The 22,725-nt window shown below is 37.3% G+C and overlaps 1 protein-coding gene across 1 annotated transcript in view; it reads right to left on the bottom strand.

Annotated features, from left to right (window-relative positions):
• SRP72 (signal recognition particle 72) overlaps nucleotides 1-22,494 on the bottom strand; it is a 29,729-nt gene extending 7,235 nt beyond the window's left edge. The window contains exons 1-16 of the mRNA XM_025887350.2: nucleotides 22,340-22,494; nucleotides 20,295-20,415; nucleotides 17,659-17,782; nucleotides 16,190-16,333; nucleotides 15,999-16,110; nucleotides 13,708-13,739; nucleotides 12,951-13,075; nucleotides 12,804-12,861; nucleotides 9,897-10,028; nucleotides 8,543-8,671; nucleotides 7,087-7,159; nucleotides 5,495-5,559; nucleotides 3,657-3,752; nucleotides 2,723-2,826; nucleotides 2,507-2,584; nucleotides 1,577-1,714 (exon numbers count right to left, since the gene is read on the bottom strand). Of these exons, the coding sequence (XP_025743135.1) occupies nucleotides 1,577-1,714; nucleotides 2,507-2,584; nucleotides 2,723-2,826; nucleotides 3,657-3,752; nucleotides 5,495-5,559; nucleotides 7,087-7,159; nucleotides 8,543-8,671; nucleotides 9,897-10,028; nucleotides 12,804-12,861; nucleotides 12,951-13,075; nucleotides 13,708-13,739; nucleotides 15,999-16,110; nucleotides 16,190-16,333; nucleotides 17,659-17,782; nucleotides 20,295-20,415; nucleotides 22,340-22,448 (1,640 nt within the window). The 5' untranslated portion in view covers nucleotides 22,449-22,494. The remainder of the gene's footprint in view (nucleotides 1-1,576; nucleotides 1,715-2,506; nucleotides 2,585-2,722; nucleotides 2,827-3,656; nucleotides 3,753-5,494; nucleotides 5,560-7,086; nucleotides 7,160-8,542; nucleotides 8,672-9,896; nucleotides 10,029-12,803; nucleotides 12,862-12,950; nucleotides 13,076-13,707; nucleotides 13,740-15,998; nucleotides 16,111-16,189; nucleotides 16,334-17,658; nucleotides 17,783-20,294; nucleotides 20,416-22,339) is intronic.
• Between the last annotated feature and the right edge of the window lie 231 nt (nucleotides 22,495-22,725).

Below are 22,725 nucleotides of genomic sequence, written 5' to 3'. Positions count from 1 at the left end.
AAGGAAAGGAAAGGAAAAAGGAAAGGAAAGGAAAAAGGAAAGGGAAGGGAAGGGAAGGGAAGGGAAGGAAAGGAAAGGAAAGGAAAGGAAGGAAGGTTTTTTTCTTTTTTTTCTTTTAAAGATTTTATTTATTTATTCATGAGAGACAGAGGGAGACAGAGGGAGAGAGAGAGAGAAGCAGAGGGAGAAGCAGGCTCCCAAGGAGCAGGGAGCCCGATGTGGGACTTGATCCCAGGACCCTGGGATCATGACCTGAACCGAAGGCAGACGCTTAACCATCTGAGCCACCCAGGCGCCCGGAAGGTTTTTTTTCTTTAAAAATCTTAAAAAAAAACTATTATGAGGATGATAATGCTTTTTTACCAGAGTTCATAATGACGTTACTCATATGCTGTCACTGATGTATTTTTTGGTAAGTTAGGAAAAAATTTACATTTCAAAAGGCACTCAGAAAGGGAGAAAACGGGCGCCTGAGTGGCTCAGTCATTAAGCAACCTGCCTTGGCTCAGGTCATGATCTCAGCGTCCTGAGTTAGAGCCCCACATTGGGCTCCCTGCTCAGCGGGGAGTCTGCTTCTCCCTCTCCTTAACAGCCCCTCCCCACCATTTGTCCTCTCTCTAGCTCTCAAATAAATAAAATCTTAAAAAAAAAAGAGAGAAAACAGTGAAAAAACACGAAAGCCACAAATTTGGGGAAGGGCTATATCTCTTCCATTCTCTGTTCATCCCAAGTCTCTATTCATGGAATCTTAAACATTTCACTGTAGGCCTCCACTGTGTTTCTGAGATGGCCACGTGGGAGAAGAGTAAGAATTTGACTTCCTGTAAGTTAATGAAGCTAGCTAATCTTTCCTCCAAATCAGCAAAATAAACCTCATTTGAACTCAGTATAGAATTATGTACTAAATATACATCAAAAATTTACAGGTAAATAAAGTAGGGGACAACCAGCTAATGGAATACTATGCATAAAAAGAATGAAATATGTCTATACTAAGAATATGGAGAAGGGGAGCCTGGGTGGCTCAGCTGATTAAGCATCTGACTTAGGCTCAGATCTCAGGTCATGATCTCAGGGTCCTAGGACTGAGCCCCGCATTGGGCTCCCTGCTCAGCAGGGAGTCTACTTCTCCCTCCACCCCTCACCCCAACTTTTGATCTAAGAAATAAATAAAATCTTAAAAAAAAAAAAGAATATGGAGAAAACTCCCCAACTTAATAAATGAAAGCAAGCTGGAAAACAGGCAAGTACAATATAATCCCCTTCTGTAAAAAAAAAAAAAAAAAAAAAAAACAAAAAAGATAAATAAATCCAAGGAAAATATTTCTAAATCACTTCTGTGTGTAAACACAAAGATTCTGAAGGATATACACTCAATACCAAAGGTTAATTTGGGGGTGTGATGGTGGGAGGTGGTAAAGGGGACAAGGACTGAGAACTGGGCATAGCAAAAGAGAAAGGAGAAAGAAACAAGGGGGACTTAAACTTTATTCACGAGGAATTTTCAGAGAATGTATTTTTCATTCCTTATGTAATTTAAAGTCCACATTAGAGAATGTTACAATGAACACATTACCCTTGCTCCTTTGGCTGACTATCTCCAGCAACTTTTCCACCCTTTTTCCGAATGTAAGTAGCACCAGGAGAATTTTCAAGAGCCTCGACATCTACTTTTAGAGACATACTGTCTGACGAGGGCAGGTGTTTACTAAGGCTGGGATTGAACAGGAGTTCAGGAACACAATATATTCACATAGATATGTCTGCCAAAAGAAAAACAGTCTTTGTTTTGATGTCCTTTCTCAAAAGTAAAAAAAATGTTCTTAAATCTTCTACAAAATAACAAATTAGGGGTGCCTGGTGGCTCAGTCAGTTAAGCATCTGCCTTCAGTTCAGGTCATGATCCCAGAGTTCCAAGAGCAATTCCTTAAGCATTCCTTAACTCAGTGCTGTACTTCAAGATGGGGCTTAATAAAATCTCTATTCCAAAACAACTATCAAACATAGATTTGCTCACTACAAAGGTTTTGACTTGTGGCTGCTCAGCATCCACGACTCCACCTTGGGTTTGGGAGCATACCCCGACTACGGTAGCACATGATCCAAATTTAGCCAATCAGGGCACTGAATCTCTTATCTTCAGTAACTGTTAGGCATGTGATCTAAGACATTTCAATGAGAATGACATTTCAGAGTATTTCACAACTACCCAAATAAAATACATTTTCTTTTTCTTTTGCTGCTGGACTTGAACCTGAAGAGAGATAAGCTGCATCTTGACTTCATTTTTGCTTCTGGATCAAACTGTACCCCAAGTTGGATCTATTACTATATTTTTCAGTCATGTTGACCAATAAATTCTCATTTTTGCTTTTACTAGTTAGAAGAGTGTTCTGTTTGTTGAAATTTACAACAGAAAAAGCCATGGTCAAAATAGGTATTGGAAGGGATCTAGCACGCTATTTGGGAGCTGTCTGGAACGATAATCAAAAGGTCAAAAGGATACGCTTTTGCCTTCTCAGGATCTACAAGTGAGTAAGCAGAAATAAGCTGCGCCAGGGTGTGAATATCTTTTGGATTTTGTCTAAAAAAAAAAAAAAGAAAGTTAGTGAACAGTTAGTGTACAGTTTATGAAAATGGAATAAAAAAGCAAAATAACTTTCTTGTATCATATAACAGCAATAAAATTTGCATTTTTACATATCCAGCTTTCAGAACTTACTTCCATAGCTGTTCTAGGTCACTAATTGCCTCTTTCTTCCGCCCATATTTGAGTTTGAAGTTTGCAGCTTCTCTTATCAAGGATAAATGAGCAGAAGATTTGGGCTACAGGTTCAATAAAAAAAGGAAAAAAAAATTTAAGCTAGATATCTACCAAGTTTGTGAAGTTACTATATTCATTAGACCTTTAAGATAGACCTATCTATTAAATTCCTCAAAGTTTTATTGAATACACGAAACAACAACAAAAACCACACAAACATACAGGGAGGGAGATAGACAAATTATACAAGTGATAACCAATTTTTGAATCTGGATCACAACCTGTATTTTTTAAGATTGTCTACAACTAGAAATATTTCCCCATAATCAAATCTTAAAGATATGTTACCACAGTTCTCAAACACTAACACAGTATTTCCCAGAACACCACTATCCCTCTACTGCCTTTAGTACTGACGGTATAAATGCCACCCGTGTGCATGTATATTTGTCAGTTGGATACTGCCTATGCAGAGACTTATACTGGAAAAAATGAAGACGTTCCTCTTCCAGGAAAACATGAGATACAATTATTGCACATATTTATTATTTCACCACTTACTACCATGAGCTCTCTAGCCACTAAAGATGAGCACTCCCATATGCACTCACGTATTATTTTTTGAGATTATACACAAATACACACAACGAACCAAAAAGGCCTTCAAAACCATAACTGAGCTTTTTTTTTTTTCATTCTGAAATAATTCTTATTTTCAATAGCTTTATTTGGATCTGGTATACTTAAAAAAATTAATTTGACAGTCTAACAGTATTCCATTCTTTAAATAGTGACTTGGAATACTTCAATTCTCATAACTTGAGTTCACTACTGCAGCTTTTTATTTTTAGATAAAAACTTGTCCTCGTAACAATTTACTCCATTTACGTACCTGATGGTTTTGATACCACTGGATGGCTTGCGTGAAGACCTCAATGGCACTATCAATATCCTCCTCATGGCTGTACATAGTCACTAATGCAGATACCTACCCAGCCAAAAGTATAAATTAATGAATAAAATTCCCCCTTCTCTCCCAGAATAAGCTTTTTGAAAATGAAAAAATTAGAAAACAGCAAATAAAAGTTGTTAGGCTCTCTTCCAGTACCAAATTCATCATAAAAATTATTATCTTTCTGGGGTGCCTGGGTGGCTCAGTCGTTAAGCGTCTGCCTTTGCCTCAGAGGTCATGATCCCAGGGTCCTGGGATCGAGTCCCACATTGGGCTCCCTGCTCAGCAGGAAGCCTGCTTCTCCCTCTCCCTCTGCCCCTGCTGTGTTCCCCCTCTCACTGTGTCTCTGTCAAATAAATAAAATCTTTAAAACAAAAAATTATCTTTCTAGACCATAATAACTAGAAATACCATACACAACAGTGTTTCCCAAATACAAAGGTAGTTATCTATAAAATATCACTTTCCTCTTAAACCAGTGCCAGTTCACAGTTTGTTACTAGTGCATAGCAAGCATAATAGTTGAGAATAAGTGCTTAAAAATTAGTTTATATAATAAAACACTGCTGGGACACCTAATGTGTAATCAGTGAGGTACACACCAGTGTGGCTAAACTCCCATGATAAATTCTGTCTGGCCTGAGCTACAAAAGGCCAGTGAAAAGCTTGCCTAGTGTGTTTGAGGGATAGCAAGGAGACCCATGTGGCTAGAGTAGAGTGAGAATAGGAGGAGCAACATGAAATGAGGACAGAAAGGAAACAGAAACAAGAAACTGCATCTTTTTTTTTTTTTAAAGATTTTATTTATTTATTTGACAGAGAGAAACAGAGCAAGAACAGGAACACAAGCAGGGGGAGTGGGAAAGGGAGAAGCAGGCTTCCCGCCAAGCAGGGAGCCCGAAGCAGGGCTCGATTCCAGGACCCTGGGATCATGACCTGAGCTGAAGGCAGACGCCTAACGACTAAGCCACCCAGGCACCCCAAGAAACTGGATCTTTAAGAAAATCAATAAAACTGATGCTCCTCTGGCTAAATTGATCAGAAAACAAAAAAGAAGACCTGAATAACCAGTATCAGGAATGAGAGAGGGTCTACAGATATTAAAGGGATAAATAGGAAATACCTGAACAACTTTTATGCCAGTAAGTTCAACAATGATGAAGTGGACAAATTTCTTGAAAGGTAATAGAAGGCCAGATATGAAATTTTAGAAATGAAAATATGAATCTTCAAAGGAGAAAGCATTACCATAATACATTACCAATATATATTTATTGAGTGCCAACTGTAAACAAGCTGTGTTAGAGGATACAGACGCGAATAAAAGCCCTTGTTCAGTGAATGTACACACCAGCGACAGCATTAGTCTCTACTTTGAAATAGATGCTTTCACAGCTGTATTGGTGATCTAAATCATCACAGAAGTAAAAACTAAATTTATTGGCCACTATCACTAAATTTTTTTAACTCAAAATATCACATTGAAGACATGATAAAATAAATTAGACTAAGAAATTCCCTATACAGGTTTTAGGTTATTTAAGGTTGGCTTTTAGTGATAATGTAAGGCTTAAATAGTGCCTGGCATATTTGCCTAAATAATAAACCAATGCACAGCAGAACACAAAATGACATTAAATGCAGACCAGTAACTTATTTTAACTACTACTCCTACATTATGAATAAACAGAAATTAAATACAAAGAAACATCAAACATACCAACAGACTATAATTCTGCTACTTTTTTAGTCTTATAATATTTTAGTTATAAACTCACCATGCCTGGTTTATGCTTTAACTCTTCTATGCTTCTCAATATCAGACATGCTTTGGATATATTACCTTGAGAGATTAAAAACATCATCATCATCACACTGAAGAAAGCATATTATTAAAAAACAACAACAAGAAATTTAAGTCCTATTTTGTAGTATCTCCAAATACTTAAGCTTTGTGATCTTTGGGATAATGGTCCCAAGAAACAATATACCTTGCTTACACCCACAAAGAAAGTTAATGGCAGAGATTCTACCAGAAAAGAAGTCTCCCAACTCCCACCCAGTCTGTTGAGTTCTCTTTCTCCATTTTCAGAATGTAACTTAAAGGACACCCTACCCTTAAAGACTTTAAAACATGTTCCTGCAGATATGAGTGCAATGGAAAATTTCCTAGTGTCAAAATACGATTTTCTACTCATTGTAAACATCAATAATGTAACCTTCCAAAGTCTTTAAAAGCAAAATAGAAACCAATGACAGCTCTTTCTTAGTAATTTTAATAGGATAAATACTCCTCCCAAAAATAAACTGAAAACTGGATAAGGAAAGAAAATAAGATGGGAAAAGGAATAAGAAATAAGAGAGGAAGATAAGGAAATGTGAGAATGGGTAATATTATGGGAGACCAACAGTGTTGCTTTTTTTTTTTTTTAAGGTAATCTTTACCCCCAATGTGGAGCTCCGAGGCTCAAGAGTCGCATGCTCTACCAACTAAGCCAACCAGGTACCCCAAGACCAATAATGTTTCTCAACCTTGTTTTTATTACTGAACACTAAGAAATCTCATAAGACTTTTTTTTTTAATTGTCAAGTATCCTGATCATTACCCATGAAATTTTCATTTTGGCCATCATATCTGTAATTTTTTTTGGCCACCCACCAAACAAACGATCCCCACCCCCATGTTGAGAATGCATGGTCTACACCAGAAATACAACTTCCCATGATGGAAATGTCTTTATCTATGCTGTTCAACTAGCCTCATGTGGTTATGAAGTTTCTATGTGGCTAGCACAAGGGAGGAACTGATTTTAACAAATTTCATTTTAAAGTTAAAATAGCTACATGTAAATAATGGTTACCAAAAGCTCTAGACAATCACTCAAGGCTAGTTCAAATCATGGCCAAAAACCACTAGCAGTTTTCTGTAAGATTCAAAAATGTCAGTTTTCATTAAATTTCCCTGCCTCTTTTCCCGCTAAGATGTGGGTCATAAACTATAAACAAAGGATAAATGGCTAACTTAAGAAAGCTAAATGCAAAGTAACCCTTCTTTCATGCAAATACTAGCAAGTGACAGATATAAGCATTTCTACATATGACATACCCAGAAAATTTAAGTACGGTCTTTTGAAACATAGGAATCCTTTGCTTCTACCCACTTTCAAGGCATAGATTGAGAATTATTCTAAAAATTTAAGAATAACCTGATAAAAGGCTGTTTGAAACAGTAATAATTATGCTTCATCATTATGCAAAAAAAATTTTTGCAAAATTTTTAAAACCACATAGTTCACAACTACTTCAGAAACATTTCAACCACGTTTCCATTAAAATGATATTTTAATCATGATGAAATAATTATTAATACCTTGGGAAATCTTCAGCTGTGCCATGGTCAGCTTAATTTCAGCTGCATTTTCTGGATGCTGATCTGAAAACTCCTAAAATGTTTTCAGTTGGAGAAAAAAAAAAATCACAATTCACACAACTAACCGCACACAGTTCAATTATCACTTCTACACAGAATTTAAAATCCAGTTTTAAAATATTAAAGTTCTGGTTTCAGGTCAAAATTTTAATTCTGGAAAAATTTTCTTTCCCATTTTGTTTAAAATTATGCTCTCAGGGGCATCTGGGTGGCTCAGTTGGTTAAGTATCTGCCTTCAGCTTAGGTCATGATCCCAGGGTCCTGGGATGGAGCCCGCATCGGACTCACTGCTCAGCAGGGAGTCTGCTTCTCCCCTCCCACTCCCCTCTGCTTGGGTTCCCTCTCTGGCTGTCTCTCTCTCTCTGTCAAATAAATAAAATCTTAAAAAGAAATAAAAATAAAAATAAAATAAAGTTATGCTCTGAAAGTGTAATGATATCAAGTTCCAGGAAATCACTAACAGAGAAATAATAATTAAGATTACTACATAGTTCTGTTTGTTTAAATAAGATACTCAAATAGATGCTGTCTCCTTACTGAGGATCCCTGCTAGGCAATTTTGCCCTTCAGGATGGTCCTAACTTTACCCTGTTCAACTTTTCAGGGTATTGTACCCTCAGGAATTTAAAACATGTAATCTAACAGCTGATTTAGGATGATAAAAACCAAGTTAGTATCTCTGTAATTGTCTGAGGTTTTGGACTGGGACTCATTGGAAAATACATTATTAGAAAAAGAGGTTAAGCATATTCTGGCATTATAAGCCTAAAACAAACCTTTAACTCATCCTAAATTGATCTCCAAATGAAAACCATTCTTCAGGTTTATGGTAAACATTTACTAATGCAAACTTTTTTTTTTTTTTTTTTTTAAAGTAGGCTCCCAGTGGGTGCCTGGGTGGCTCTGTCCTTAAGCGTCTGCCTTCGGCTCAGGTCATGATCCCAAGGTCCTGGGATGGAGCCTGCATCTGGCTCCCTGCTCCGTGGGGGGCCTGCTTCTCCCTCTCCCACTCCCCCCTGCTTGTGTTCCCTCTGTGGCTCTCTCTCTCTGTCAAATAAATAAAATCTTAAAAAAAATAAATAAATAAAGTAGGCTCCCAGCCCAGCGTGGAGCCCAACACGGGGCCTGAACTCATCACCCTGCTATCAAGACCTGAGCTGAGATCAAGAGTCCAACACTCAACCGACTGAGCCACACTGATGCCCCATAATACAAATGTACATAAAACAAAGCTGTAGCTCAAGAATTAACTAAAGTGACACTCTGGATTTTGTCTACTGGTATGTTACCTATTAGTTTTCCCACTTTATTTACAAGTGTGTAGGCTATTCTAATAAAAATGAAACAAGGATGCAACTACATGACACCTCATTAAAAACTCAAATAATTTCTTTACCTGAAGCAGTTCTATTGCTTTTGTGTGCTGCTTTTCACGGCAGAGCTGGGCAGCTTGGATTAATATAGGCAGGAGATGCTCAGGACTTTGGGACTGTAAACTGGCAGATATTTTGCGGCACTGTTCTGCCTAAAAAACAGTATTTCCCCCCACAAAAATAAGCTGGTTAATGCAATTAAACATTAAGTGAATAACCAAAAAGAAAAGGAAGGGGTGGAAGGGGAAGGAACTCAGCTGAAAGACAATAGTGAAGAACTATCTAGGGTAAAAGAACTGGTTTACAGTATCTATTTTCAATTTTCTCCTGTAAGATTTCCATTTACTGAATTTAAGCTATGAGTTACAAAAGCATTTAGGGAAGGACTAGTTCTTTCAGTGGGGGGGGGCAGAAGGAGCGAGAGAATCTTAAGCAGGCTCCATGCCTAGCTTAGAGCCCGATACCCAACATGGGCTCAATCTCACAGCCCTGAGATTATGACCTGAGCCGAAATCAAGAGTTGGATGTGTAGAGGCGCCTGGGTGGCTCAGTTGTTAAGCATCTGCCTTCAGCTCAGGTCATGATCCCAGGGTCCTGGGATCGAGCCCTGCATCAGGCTCCCTGCTCCGCGGGAAGCCTGCTTCACCCCTCTCCCACTCCCCCTGCTTGTGTTCCTTCTCTCGCTGTCTCTCTGTCAAATAAAAAAATAAATAAAAATCTTAAAAAAAAAAAAAGAGTTGGACGTGTAACCCACTGAGCCACCCAGGTGCCCCATAAAAGGACTAGTTCTAAATATTAATTTGGATGCTTAAATTCCAGAGTTTTGTTTAAAAAATGAAAATACAAGTATCACCCTTTGCTTAAAAGCAACAAAATGTATAGGTATTTCTTGCTAAAGTATTCAAGAATAACTTAGCTCAGTTCTAAATAATAAAAATGTTACTGACTCCTACTCTCCCACTGAAAACCTCTGCTATGGAAGAGTATGAAATCTTTAGAATTAATGCATATTAGAATTAGAATTGACCTCCTTAGCATTTATAATTATGCACAAAATAAAATGAAAGACAGATCTTAAACCTATAATCCCAGTTGACATCTTCGATGATTTCTACTTTAATTCAGAGAGATTAGAAATAAGATAATGAGAACAGTATCTCATTTACAAATGTGAATAGTGTTCTCGTCCTCTTAAAAGACAGCTGTAGACCTTTACAAAGAATTGAGCAAATTACTTAACAAAATCTGATATATGACATTCTGAAAAATACATTGGTATAAGACAAAAAATATAGAGATTGAACTGTTACACCCATTATGCCTCATATGCCATACTCCAAAAGGTTTAGCCAGAGCAATGAGAGATTTGTTACCTACCTGGTTTGTGTACATAGCAAGTAAAGCTTTGTTAAATTCTATAGCTTGCAGCTGTTTCTTAGAAAGCTTAAACTCTACTCCTTCTGCATTGGTTAATTTCACCTTCTTCTTGGAGTCAAAGACATTTTGGTCCTGAAAAAGAAAAGTTCATTTGCCATTAACAGCAATCTCAGACTTTACTCTTTTAACATTTCAAGGCTTTATTCCTCTTCCATTTAGTTATTTTATACACAAGAGAGCTTGGAAGATAATACATCTGCCTGGTTAGGTTGTTTAAACCCCTAAGATGCATATAAATTTGTCTTGGGTTCTTGGTTTTATTTTGATTTATCCTTCCACTATTAACTTCTTGTTTTGAGCTTTTTGAAGAAAAGTACTTACAGACAGAACAAATGAGGACTACAAAGATACAAAGAAATCTGGAATCTACACACTATGCCCTTTAGAATTTAGATGACAAATGAGGAAAGTAATTCTTTCCTCTTTGAAACAGTCATTATGTAAGCAAATCATTAAAATTCAGAAATAGATTCACACCTCTTTTGAAAGCATTTTTAGCAAAAAAAATGCTACTGTAACATAGCTACTGTTTTTCTTTTCCTTAAGGTCCTTCTCACCTAGGCAGTAGCTCAAAGAAGCTCAAATTCTCAAACTTCTGTGTGCAGCAAACACAATGTTATCTGCCTTAAAAAAAGTCCTGTTAAGAATTACAGAATGTCACATACCGTTCTAGGAAGACAATTAAATTACATGCATCTTGAGAAAGACAAACTGAGCAGCTGAATATCTACTGCATGCACAGTATTCTAGCTTTGTAAATAATATATCTGCAAATAAGTGATACCCTATTTTTTTTTTTTAAAGATTCTATTTACTTGACAGAGAGAGACACAGCGAGAGAGGGAACACAAGCAGGGGGAGTGGGAGAGGGAGAAGCAGGCTTCCCGCCGAGCAGGGAGCCCAATGTGGGGTTCGATCCCAGAACCCTGGGATCATGACCTGAGCCAAAGGCAGATGCTAAAAACTGAGCCACCCAGGCGCCCCAATACCCAATGTTTTTTAAACCAGATCTTCTACTAGTTTGAAGATTAAAAGAATAAATCTAAAATAAATACTTTTTCTGAGTGTGAAGCTTCAAACCAAAGTAAAATTATTTTAATGTACAGCAAAAAACTTTCATATAAATCCTTTTTTTTTTTTAAGATTTTATTTACTTGAGAGAGAGAGAGAGAGCACGAGCTTTGGAGAAGGGCAGAGGGAGAGGGAGCAGCATACTCCTCGCTGAGCAGGGAGCCCAATGTAGGACTCAATCCCGGGACCCCAAGACCATGACCTGAGCCGAAGGCAGACACTTAACCAACTGAGCCACCTAGGCACCCCTCACATAAATCAATTCTTAAGAAACCAGATTTCTAGTTGGCTCTCCTCTGTACTATTTTAATACTTCAATTTATCTTGCATGCCACTTAAACTTTGCTATCATGGCACTTATTCAAAAATTTGATTTTCGGGTGCCTGGGTGGCTCAGTTGGTTAAGTGACTGCCTTCGGCCCAGATCATGATCCCAGGGTCCGGGGACTGAGCCCTGCATCAGGCTCCCTGCTCCGCAGGAAGCCTGCTTCTCCCTCTCCCACTCCCCCTGCTTGTGTTCCCTCTCTCACTGTCTCTGTCAAATAAATAAAATCTTTAAAAAAAAAAAAGATATCTAGTATTTTACACATTCTCCTTCCCATATCACATAAAAAGAATTTATCCTCACCAGCACTTCAAATAATTCACAAACACAAGCAAGTATATAATGTTACTAAGATTCAAATGCCAGAATCAATTTTTAAAAACCTAAACCATGCCAAAGGCCTGCAACATCCTATAACTACTACTCTCTCTAGTGCTATTATCTCAGCTCTGGAGACCCTCTGAATTTCTGCTATTGGAGGAGGGAAGTACCATGAAGGACTCTGGAGTCAAGTGACTGGAATCTGAATCCAAGTTCTACCTCTAACAGGTTGTGACCTTATACAAATTACTTCACTCCTTTCAGCCTCAGATTATATTCCTACAAATCGGAGGCAAGTACTGCCACCTAAAAATATAATTGTGGGGGCGCCTCAGTGGCTCAGTCGTTAAGCGTCTGCCTTCGGCTTAGGTCATGATCCTGGGGTCCTGGGATCAAGCCCCGCAGCAGGCTCCCTGCTCTGCAGGAAGCCTGCTTCTCCCTCTCCCACTCCCCCTGCTTGTGTTCCCTCTCTCGCTGTGTCTCCCTCTGTCAAATAAAATATTAAAAAATAAATTAATTAATTAAAAAAATATGATTGTGAAGATGAAATACGATAGCACTTGAAAAATCAGTTTATCAAAAGAAATCAAATGTTACTTTTCTTATTTTCTACTGATTTCAATTTCAAATCTGAAAAGTTCTTCTATTAAAACAATGTTCTAAATAGTGGTTAATTTTACTAGTACAGTACTCTTTAGGATTGTTTATATTCATACTTGTAATATTTTACATGTGGCTTTGAGGGTGGGCATGTCTCCCTTGCCCCAAAATAAAAACCACTAGAAAGAAAAGAATTACAAATAGAAAACTTGTACTCAGGCTCACTAGATGAAAATGACACATAAAACATGCAGATGCTTAGTATAAAGTCAAAACAATTTATTTTTCAATATATAGATTCTCCACATTATTATAAACTGGGAAAAGGGTAAGACAGTCCAGAGACTGTGGCAAAAAAGTTTTATGACCTGAATATAGCTTGCAGAATCATCATTATGAAAGTTAAACTGTGATTGTGATTTTGCTACAACTGGACTGTGTCATGGAAAAAAGAAGTTAACCTAAGATGAAGCTAAGGTAATGTTTTCAATGTAAAATATAAGTATAAAAAAGCAATGGATATCCCATACCTTGTTAATAGTAATGATGTTGTTTGCAATCACAGCTAGCAATCCCACATCTGTTGGCCTGTGAACAACAAGCAACAGTCAAAAAGAAACAAACCTTTAAAAAGAGACTTCACCCCCTATAAAAGGCATTTCATTTTAAAAACTTACTTTAGTTTTATTATTTGATTGTAAAGTTGCAATGCCTCCTCTGTACGACCCTGAAGCTGCAGAATATAGGCCATCTGCCCATGAATGATGGCCAGTTCTGCCTGTGGGTCTTCCTCAGTCCCATCCTAAGAAGAAAAAGAAACTTTTTTTCCCTTGTAAATTTTCCAAATCAATCTCCATATTTACCAAGTATTCCAAACATTCAAAAGGTACACAATCTTAAAGACAACATCATTTTCAGAAAACTTCCCTTAGAATCAGTTTGTTAAAATTTAGGAATATGATAAAGTGATTCCAAAAGCAAATTACTGTGTAAATAGATGAGCACCAGAAAACAATAAAAGATTGGTGAAAAGGCTAACAACTATAAGGATTCTGTAATGAAACTACTTCATAACTAACTGTCTTTAAGACAATTGGAAATCATGACTGTTGGATTATTTGTGGTTCATTTAAGAAATATGCATGGGATTCCTATGAAAGGACCCGTATTCAAAGATCTGAGCCTTGCATCTAAGAGAATGAATTTATATTAATATAAATTTAAAATAAAATATATATGGCATATAAAAATTCTGGTATTGTAATTTCCCAGCCTAAGACTCCATCAAATAATTTATCAAGAGGATTTTTACTGTGATTATTTAATAAATCACCACCTATTCCAACAAGTCAATAAATACTACAATGAAGTGCCCTATAAATTTATATTAGTCAGAAGTGTAAAATTTGGGTTTAATAACAGTGGAATACTTACAGAATCTTCTGATAATGAACGGCGGCAAAGATCTATGGGGAAAAAATGGTTTTAAAATTAATATTGCAGGGTAACTCCCATTCCTTTCACCATTCTGAAGAGCAAGAATTAAATTCTTGGGCAGAAGATTTCAAGATAATTTTAATAACAAGCAAATTTGGAAATTTATTATTAGCATTAACATAAATAATAATAAACATTACATAAATACCATCAGTCCCTGACTATTCTAGCTCTCTGGCATTTTTCTTTCATTTGTAATCTCTAGGTTAAAAAAAAGTTTTAAGGGCATTTAAAAAATACAATGTAACAAATGTTGATTGCAAAAAATCAATGACAAAAAAGTAGTAAAGACAATAACCCCACCACCAAGAGACAACCATTATTAGCATTGTCATTACTATTTTTTAAATGCAAATGCACAGCTGCTTTTAAAATGGAAGTGTGATATATGATACTCTACATACTATATATTTTTTTTATTTATTCATGAGAGACAGAGAGAGAGAGAGAGAGAGAGAGAGAGAGAGAGAGAGAGAGAGAGGCAGAAGGAGAAGCAGGATCCCCTCTGAGCAGGGAGCCCAATGCGGGACCCGATCCCAGGACCCTGGGATCATGACCTGAGCTGAAGGCAGACGCTTAACCATCTGAGCCACCCAGGCGCCCCTCTACACACTATATTTTGAAACCTTCCTTCCCCATTTAATATATTGTGGACATCTTTCTATTACAATAAATATAGATCTACATTATTTTTTTGAAGTCTTGGCTTTTTTTTTTAATTAATTAATTTATTTTAGAGAGGGAGGGAGGAAGTGAGGGAGCGAGGAGAGAAGTAGACTCCCCGCTGGGCATGGAGCCTGATGTGGGGCTAGATCCCAGGACCCAAGAGATCATGACCTGAGCCAAAACAGAGTAGGACCCTTAATGGACTGAGCCACCGAGGTGCCCCTAGATCTACATTTTTAAAGACTGCATGGTAACCTATTTTGTGGTCATGGTAAAACTTAGGCAATCCTCTTATAGGACAGAACCTCATGATGTTTCTAATTTTTTTCTTATGACCATCCCTTCAAGTAGCACTCATAAAAATACATATATGAATTTATCTAGTTATTTCCTTTCATTTATCTAATTATTAATTATTAATTAATCTAATTACTTCCTTAAAATGAAATCCTTGGATCATGCAAATTTTAAATCCACCACACATCACCAAACTGCCCACTGCAAAGTCAGTATTACTTTTACACTCAAAGCTTCCATGTATAAGAATGTCCTTTTCCCACACCACTGTCAATACTGGGTATAATCAAGAAATTATAATTCTCAAACATACTTTTCTTCTCATGATGCTCCAACTTCCGCTTTTATTTTAACCTTCAACATTAAAACTTGACCCTGCTTCACCTTTTTTTCCTCCCCATCACTGCAGTCCCTGCATCACTTTTATAGCTTCCAGGGAAATATGTATGCAGAAGAAAAGTCTACATCTTTCTGGAGTTGAAACCAAACATAAGCTAATAAGACTATTTTTCTTTTTTTTTTTTAAAGATTTATTTTTTATTTTTATTTTTTTAAAGATTTTATTTATTTATTTGAGGGAGAGAGAATGAGAGATAGAGAGCACGAGAGGGAAGAGGGTCAGAGGGAGAAGCAGACTCCCTGCTGAGCAGGGAGCCTGATGTGGGACTCGATCCCGGGACTCCAGGATCATGATCTGAGCCGAAGGCAGTCACTTAACCAACTGAGCCACCCAGGTGCCCTCTTTTTTTCTTAATTAAAGCTTCAAAGCATGTAAATGTTATATATGAAAACATACTAAACGGAGTCAAAACTGTGCTTGAATAGTGTTACCAATATAAATGCAGCGTATGTGCACGCAGGCACATATACACATAGGCACACTGATTATCACTGAACTTGAGTACCCTAGTTTAATAATGATAACCAATATTTATTGGATGCTTATGTTATATGCCGTGTACTGCTGTAAATGCTTGATGTTAACTCAATTTACATTTAATACTCACAGTAACTTATTAAAAAGCCTCCTCAAAAATAAGGCCTGGTATGGATGAAAATGGACATGTACTCTGGCTTAGGGATTAGAGAGAAATAGGTGAGACATGCTAAAATGCCAAGAGAAAAGCTAGACAAATTTTGAGAAATTCCCACTGCATCAGTAATTTCCAATTATAAATCTCACAAAAATCAAATTCAGTTTTTGGAAATTCTGTTTTCAGTTATATGCACATTACAGTTACACATAATTTCAATAAACTTCCAACCTTCAGCTTTTTGTAGGATCTTCATTGCTTGGCTCAGCTGGCCTTGTCCTATCAGAGCACATGCAGCATTGTAGCATAGTTCGTGTGTCCCTTCTTGGAGGCCCAAGTTCTCCTGTCATGGAGCAAAATACCAATCAAACACTAGATAAGAATATTGTTTCAAAGCTGTGTGGGTACACAGAGATACTCACTGGAACCACTTTTTCCCAATTGCTTTGAGCTGCAACAACTGCTGAAAGGTTTGTTTTTCTCTCTTCATCATAATCATCTTGGGAGTTTCGGACAAGATCTCTATACACCGCTAAGCATTCATCATAGCGTTCTAACCGGTATAACTAGGGAGACAAACACCAAGTAAAAGATCAGAGGAGAAGACATATATAGTATTATGTCTCAAACATCATACAAACCCTTTTTTGAATCACTAAGTAGGAAACCATATTCAGCATGATACGGGCAGTCAACAATTTTTTCAATTTTTCAATTAGTTCTGTGTGCTACTAATACTTTCAAAAACTTGCAATGAATGAATCTCTACTATACTGTAGATTTGTAGTCATGATTCAGATAGAAGTCATTGTATTTGCCTCCTTCCTGAGGTTAGGGAAGTGCCTAAGTGGGTTTTGAAAGAAAACATTTCCAAAGAAATCACCCTGCTACCTAAATCTGACTTACAATGAAAAAATTTTCCCACCCACAAAATGATTGTTAAGCCCCCGTGAACAGGAACAAAATTAGACATTAACAACAGGACTTAATATTTCCTAAGAGTTCACTATATTAAATCTTTATTTCCTTTTCCCAGAAACCAGCTAATATAGGGTTAATAATCAAGTACACAAAACATAATCCCTGCTTATTTCATTCAAGTTGTTCTCAAAGGGCAATAACAACTGCCACTCTGGGTAAATTAAGTCAAGTCAACTTTATATGACAGAGACTAATGCCCTCCATCAAACTCAAAATGCTGGAATTTACCCTAAATTTGCCCAGCTTACCTTAAAAGTTCTTTATAAACCTACAATCCATGAACTTGTCCAAATCTTTCTCCAACCTGTACATATTATTAAACTCTTACTATCTCTTGGAGACAATACATTTATTACATTATTTGCCCTTACTGACATTTTAAAAATCTTTAAAAGGGTTTTGTTAGTTCTACTAAAACATTTGTCCTCTCATCATTAATAGCTTTATTTTTACATCAGGCTTAATTAAATGTCTCAAACCCTTTCAGAATAAGAGTTTTAGGGAATTCATAAACTAGTTAAATTCATCCAAATTCTTACTTATCACGATTTACTTTATTTTAACCTTAAAACAAAATGTGTGAAAAACTAGAAATACAATTTCAAAACTGTGTAAGTATATCCCACTGGCCTTTATCTTTCTAACTAAAAAGTCAAAATTTCATAGGATAGTTTTTAATTCTAATTTTCTAATTACCCTGAAGAAATAATTGATTCATAGAATATTATATATCCAACTGTTTGTGTGAAGATCAAGAAGAGGGAATATGTTCAAACCTCATGAATTGGTTTGGTGGCAAGTTTTGTGGAGCATCAGGATGGGCTGAGGTTCCTCATCCCTGCTCCTCACTACAGGTACAGTCATGCCCACTCAGGATGATTGTCAACATGAATTTTAAAGCATTAATTACCACTTGTCCATAAAGTTCCTTTAATTTGTCTGTCTGCTGATTGGCACTTTCTATTGTCTTCAAGGCATTCTCAATCCTGTTCAGCCTATACTCACAATATGCCTTCTCAAAGGAAAGAGAGTTACTGAAAAAGAAAAAAAAAATCTAATTATTAGCTAACACTGCAGAGCATCCACTATATGCCAGACACTGCTGTAAGCACCTGATCTATATTAAGTCATTTAATCTCCATTAACAACAGATGAGGAAACTGACAAAGTGTAGTACCATGCCTGAAAATCAGTTCACAAGTGGCAGAAAATATTACATCCATTTCCCTTGCCTCTCTTGCTTTCATGGATATTCTTTGAAACAAACATTTAAGAATGAAATCATGAACCAGCTAAATAACTAATTGTCTTAGATAAAAAAACAATCTGAACACTATTTTATTTTTTTCAAGATTTTGTTTTTCAGTAATCTTCACACCCAACATGGGACTCAAACTCACAACCCTGAGATCAAGAGTCATGTGCTCCACCGACTGAGCCAGCCAGGTGCCCCTGAACAGTATTTTAAATGGGTTATTACAGAAGTTTCTTAAATCTACTAATCAAATAATAAGCCATATAAAGCTGCTTTAAATGTGTTCAAAAAACAAATGAATAGCAAAGGAAAGGTAACTAAAACCTTAAAAGAACATAGTACTTGTAACCAAACAACTGATAAACACACAACAATAAAAACATTACCTATCTACATTGACAACTCATCACATTAACGTGACACTTGAAACTCATTTTGGAGTTTATTTATTTTTAAAGATTTTATTCACTTATTTGACAGAGGGGGAGAGAGCACAAGGAGGGGGAGCGGCAGGCAGGGGGAGAGGGTGAAGCAGGCTCCCCGATGTGGGGCTCGATCCCAGGACCCTGGGATCATGACCTGAGCCGAAGGCAGATGCTTAACCAACTAGGCCACTCAGGCGCCCCTCATTTTGGAGTTTTAACCATAACCCATGAGGAAGAATGTTTATCAAGCAAATGACAATATCCTTTATTTACCTGCCTAAAAAAAATTATTTGAAAATCTCCCTATGTCACAAAATAACCAAAATTCAAGATACTGAATTTTAGTATAAAGATGTTTACTAGAAAGTAGTGTCCCCTTTACTTCTCTTTTATTTTTACTAAAGTTTTAAAATTAGTTTTCAATCTTTCTGTATAGATATGGCTCAAACTCCCCCCAATACCAAAAAGGTATATGCTAAGAGGTTTTATTCCCAGTGCTATTCACATCTATCCTGCTCTCCTTTACCTCACCAAACAGTGACTTTTATTCACTGTTTCTTCACCTAGTGTTTGTTTTTGCAAATACAGGAAAATACACATATAAACTCTTATATCCTCCTTTTCTTATACAAAAAGTATACTATATAGTTGTTGACCTTTGAACATGGGTTTGAACTGCATGAGCCCACTTACATGTGGATTTTTTTGAATAAATATAGTATACCATCTTAGATGTATTTTCTCTTCCTTATGATTTTAATATCATTTTCCTTCCTCTAGCTTATTCTAAAAATATAGTATAATACAAATAAAGTAAAAATATGTTAATCAACTATTTATGTCATCTGTTAGGCCTCCAGTCAATAGTAGGCTATGAGTACAGTTTTTGAGGAGTCTAAAGTTATACACAGATTTTTGACTACGTGGAGGGTTGGTGCCCCTAACCCCTGAGATGTTCAAGGGTCCACTGTACACTGTTTTTAACTTTATAAGCCAGTATTTCATTAAAGAGTAAATATGCTGCAAAAAACTTTATTTCAATACACATTTCTTTTGGGGCTTAGGCATAACTGTAAAGAAAAATCATATTACAGTAAAAATTTAGAATATAAATTCACATTTCATGAAATGATAAATGAAATAAATGAAACAGATTAACAACAACAACAAATGCTAGATATTCTAAAGACTGCTAAAGAACTCTGACACGGAATGATCTTGACCTAAAATCATACTCACCTCAACAATTCTCAAAGGAGGTAGGCATGGAGGTCAGCGAAGACTGCCACACCATCCTGAAGGCCTCTACTTATACATCCCTACCCTACATGTTCCTCCCTCTCTGCCTTTTTTTTCTTTAAACTTCTGAGTTGTTCTCCTTATGTCCTCCAAGAATTCATTACATTTATGACCCATATCCTTCAGCAGTTTACCTGCTTCTTAGTGGTTCAAAGGGAAGACAGAGGTAAACAAAAATGCTCCCTAAGGCAGAAAAAAAACAAAGATACTATTACTCCTGGGCGCCTGGGTGGCTCAGTTGGTTAAGCGTCTGCCTTCGGCTCAGGTCATGATCTCAGGGTCCTGGGACAGAGGCCCACATGGGGCGCCTTGCTCAGCGGGGAGCCTGCTTCTCCCTCTGCCCTGCTGCTCCCCCTGCTTGTGCTCTCTTTCTGTCAAGTAAATAAATAAAATCTTAAAAAAAAAAAAAGGTGCTATTGCTCCTTCCAGTTTCAGAAATACTACTGCCAAGCAAAAAAGGTAAGAAAATCACTGAATAGTGAGGAAAAAAAAAACCCATGGAAATGTTTATAGCTATGGTAACCATTATTTCTAATAATAGCACAAACAACTAACTGAATCACTTACTTGGCTAATACTTTAGTGTGAGTATTGATGACATTCAAGGCTTCCTTGAAACTTCCATTTTGGATAAGGCATACCACTTTACAGTGTAGGGCAGTTACGTCATCCTTGTTGATCTGCAGTACTAGAGAACGATTTTAGGGAAAAATTTTAAAATCCATTCCCTTCTCACATTTTTACTAAATTTTCCCACCCCCTGCTTCAAGAAGCTACATTTTATTGCAGCAACAATCAGTTGAAACATTAAAAAAAAAAAAATGACCGATCTTCATTTTTAACTTAAGAAGTGGCAAAAGGACAGTTATAATTTAGTAAGATTTCCAATGAGATAGATTCCCAAGATGCTTGTAGCAAAAATAAATTTTTTAAATAATGAAATAAATAAGAAAGGAGCTATCTCCTCCAGCTTTTTCACCTTAGGACACATGCTACATCCTACGTATTTCCTTACTTCACCAAGAAAGAAAAAAGTTCATGTAGAATTTGGAAGCAAATGACTTAGGTTTGAATACAAGCTTGTCGTTAGTGTCTTTAGGTCATGGGCAAATCATTTCACTGCCAAATATCAGTTTTCTGATCTGCAAAACTAGTATGAAAGTTATAAAAAAGATTAAATGAGAATACTTTAGAAAAATCTGTAAGCTGTAAAGTATACAAACGCAACTTATTTTGCTGGCAGTATTTCCAAAAACCATTCAATATTTCCCTTTTCACCTAAGACGACCAAGCAAAAGAGGACAGGGAAAGGCTCAGGTGGCAAAGTTTCAAAGCTAAACAGCTATTCAGTGTAAAAATGACTACAATCACTCCCCTTGCCCCTGGGTAACATTAGGAACCCAATTCTGTGTAAGAATCATACAAATTTTTACCAATTAAGAAAATATGTATTGTTCAACAAACTGAAAAAAAAGTGATTAAATAATTCCTGCAAATACTTAATACACTGCTACTGAATAGTAATGGTTGCAGGTTCCGCCAAAAGCTAAAGTTAATTCGAAACAAGTTTAAGAATAAAATTAACTCTAATCAGTAGCTATTTTCCTTAATGTCTGAAATTACCAAAAGTGCACTGTGGCATAATCACTTCTTTTTACATTAACAATAGGATATTGAAGATTACATAATCCTGTATGCTACTGACATACTTTGTATGTTATTGCTTTAAACTGCCAAACCCTGTCTTGGTAATCACTTTTTCAAATCTACCAAGTACAGGCTGCATCTTCAGTAAAGAAGAATTTACCATGACAGAGAGCATTAAAAAACAAAAAACAAACAAACAAAAAAGCAAGACCCCATTACAGCTACATAGTAAAGGATAAATGAATATAATGAGTAAACCTCACACCAAAGGCAGTTGACTCAAGATTTACCAGTTACGGGGCAAAAAGCCCCCCAAAACCGAAAAACAAACAAAAAAAAAACAGGCTAAACTTTTCTTCCGACGTAATTTCAAATGTTATTTCAAATGTGCTCTCACACACACATTTTCTGATCTAATGACACTGGAGAGAGATTTTATCTATGAGACTGACAGGCCTAACATCCATATCCAGCCCTTTTCCCTCTCCGGAGTCTGTACGGCTTCCACCTTGTCAGCACCAGCTTCTAAACTACGTGTCCCTAGCAGATTCCTCCCTCCGATGCGGCAGAAAAAGCTCCCTCAGCAATACTGTATTGATCACTCCTCTAAAGGGGAGGAGAAAAGGTGGTGATGTGAGATATTTCCGAATTAAGGAGCAAAAACGGAGTCGGATAAGAAAACAGTTTGAAAGGGACGCATGGAGTTACGGTCTCTTTAAATTCCACTCTCGCTACCCCGCGGTGGATAAAGAGGGAAGTACACGTGGCTCTAAGCAACCCAGGACCTTGGGTTCATCAGGTGGAGTAGAAGGGCTGCAACCCACGCCCACCGGGCGTTCGGGGCCCCGTGCGGCGGGCGGCGATCTCCGATCCCCGCGTCTACTCGGAGGTGGACGCGCACGCCGGAAGGAGGCCGCGTCCTCCGTGCGGCCTGGGCCCGCCCCAACGCCCGCCCCGACACTTACTCTTGTTGACGGTCTTAAGAGCGCGCGTGAAGTCACCGTTCTGGCCATAACGGTTTACTTCACTCCAGAGCGCAGGCACCGAAACTCCCCCGCCGCCGCCACTCGCCATCTTGGAGGCGACAAGGGAAGGGGCGGGACGACCTCTGTCCCGGAAGAGGATTTCGGAGGTGGCCAAGCGGAGGAGGAAGCCGGTGGTTGCTAAGCGGTTTGGAGTCGGAAACGCACTTATCCCTGAGTCTGTGTCGGAGATCGTAATCTTAGCGATATTAGCTAGAAATTTGCGTGGATAGATAGAATCGATACACCTTACCTGAAACTTGTCTGAAGGAACGAAGTGTGGGACCCTGGGAGGGGGTTGAGAAGGGGTTCACCAGATAGTTTCGGCT

This window comes from Callorhinus ursinus, unplaced genomic scaffold (assembly GCF_003265705.2).
Source record: "Callorhinus ursinus isolate GAN/ISIS: 27379988/994484 unplaced genomic scaffold, GSC_fseal_2.0 scaffold4, whole genome shotgun sequence".
Taxonomy (NCBI): domain Eukaryota; kingdom Metazoa; phylum Chordata; class Mammalia; order Carnivora; family Otariidae; genus Callorhinus; species Callorhinus ursinus.
Note: the sequence above shows the minus strand (reverse complement) of the source record. Positions and strands in the feature narration are given on the sequence as shown.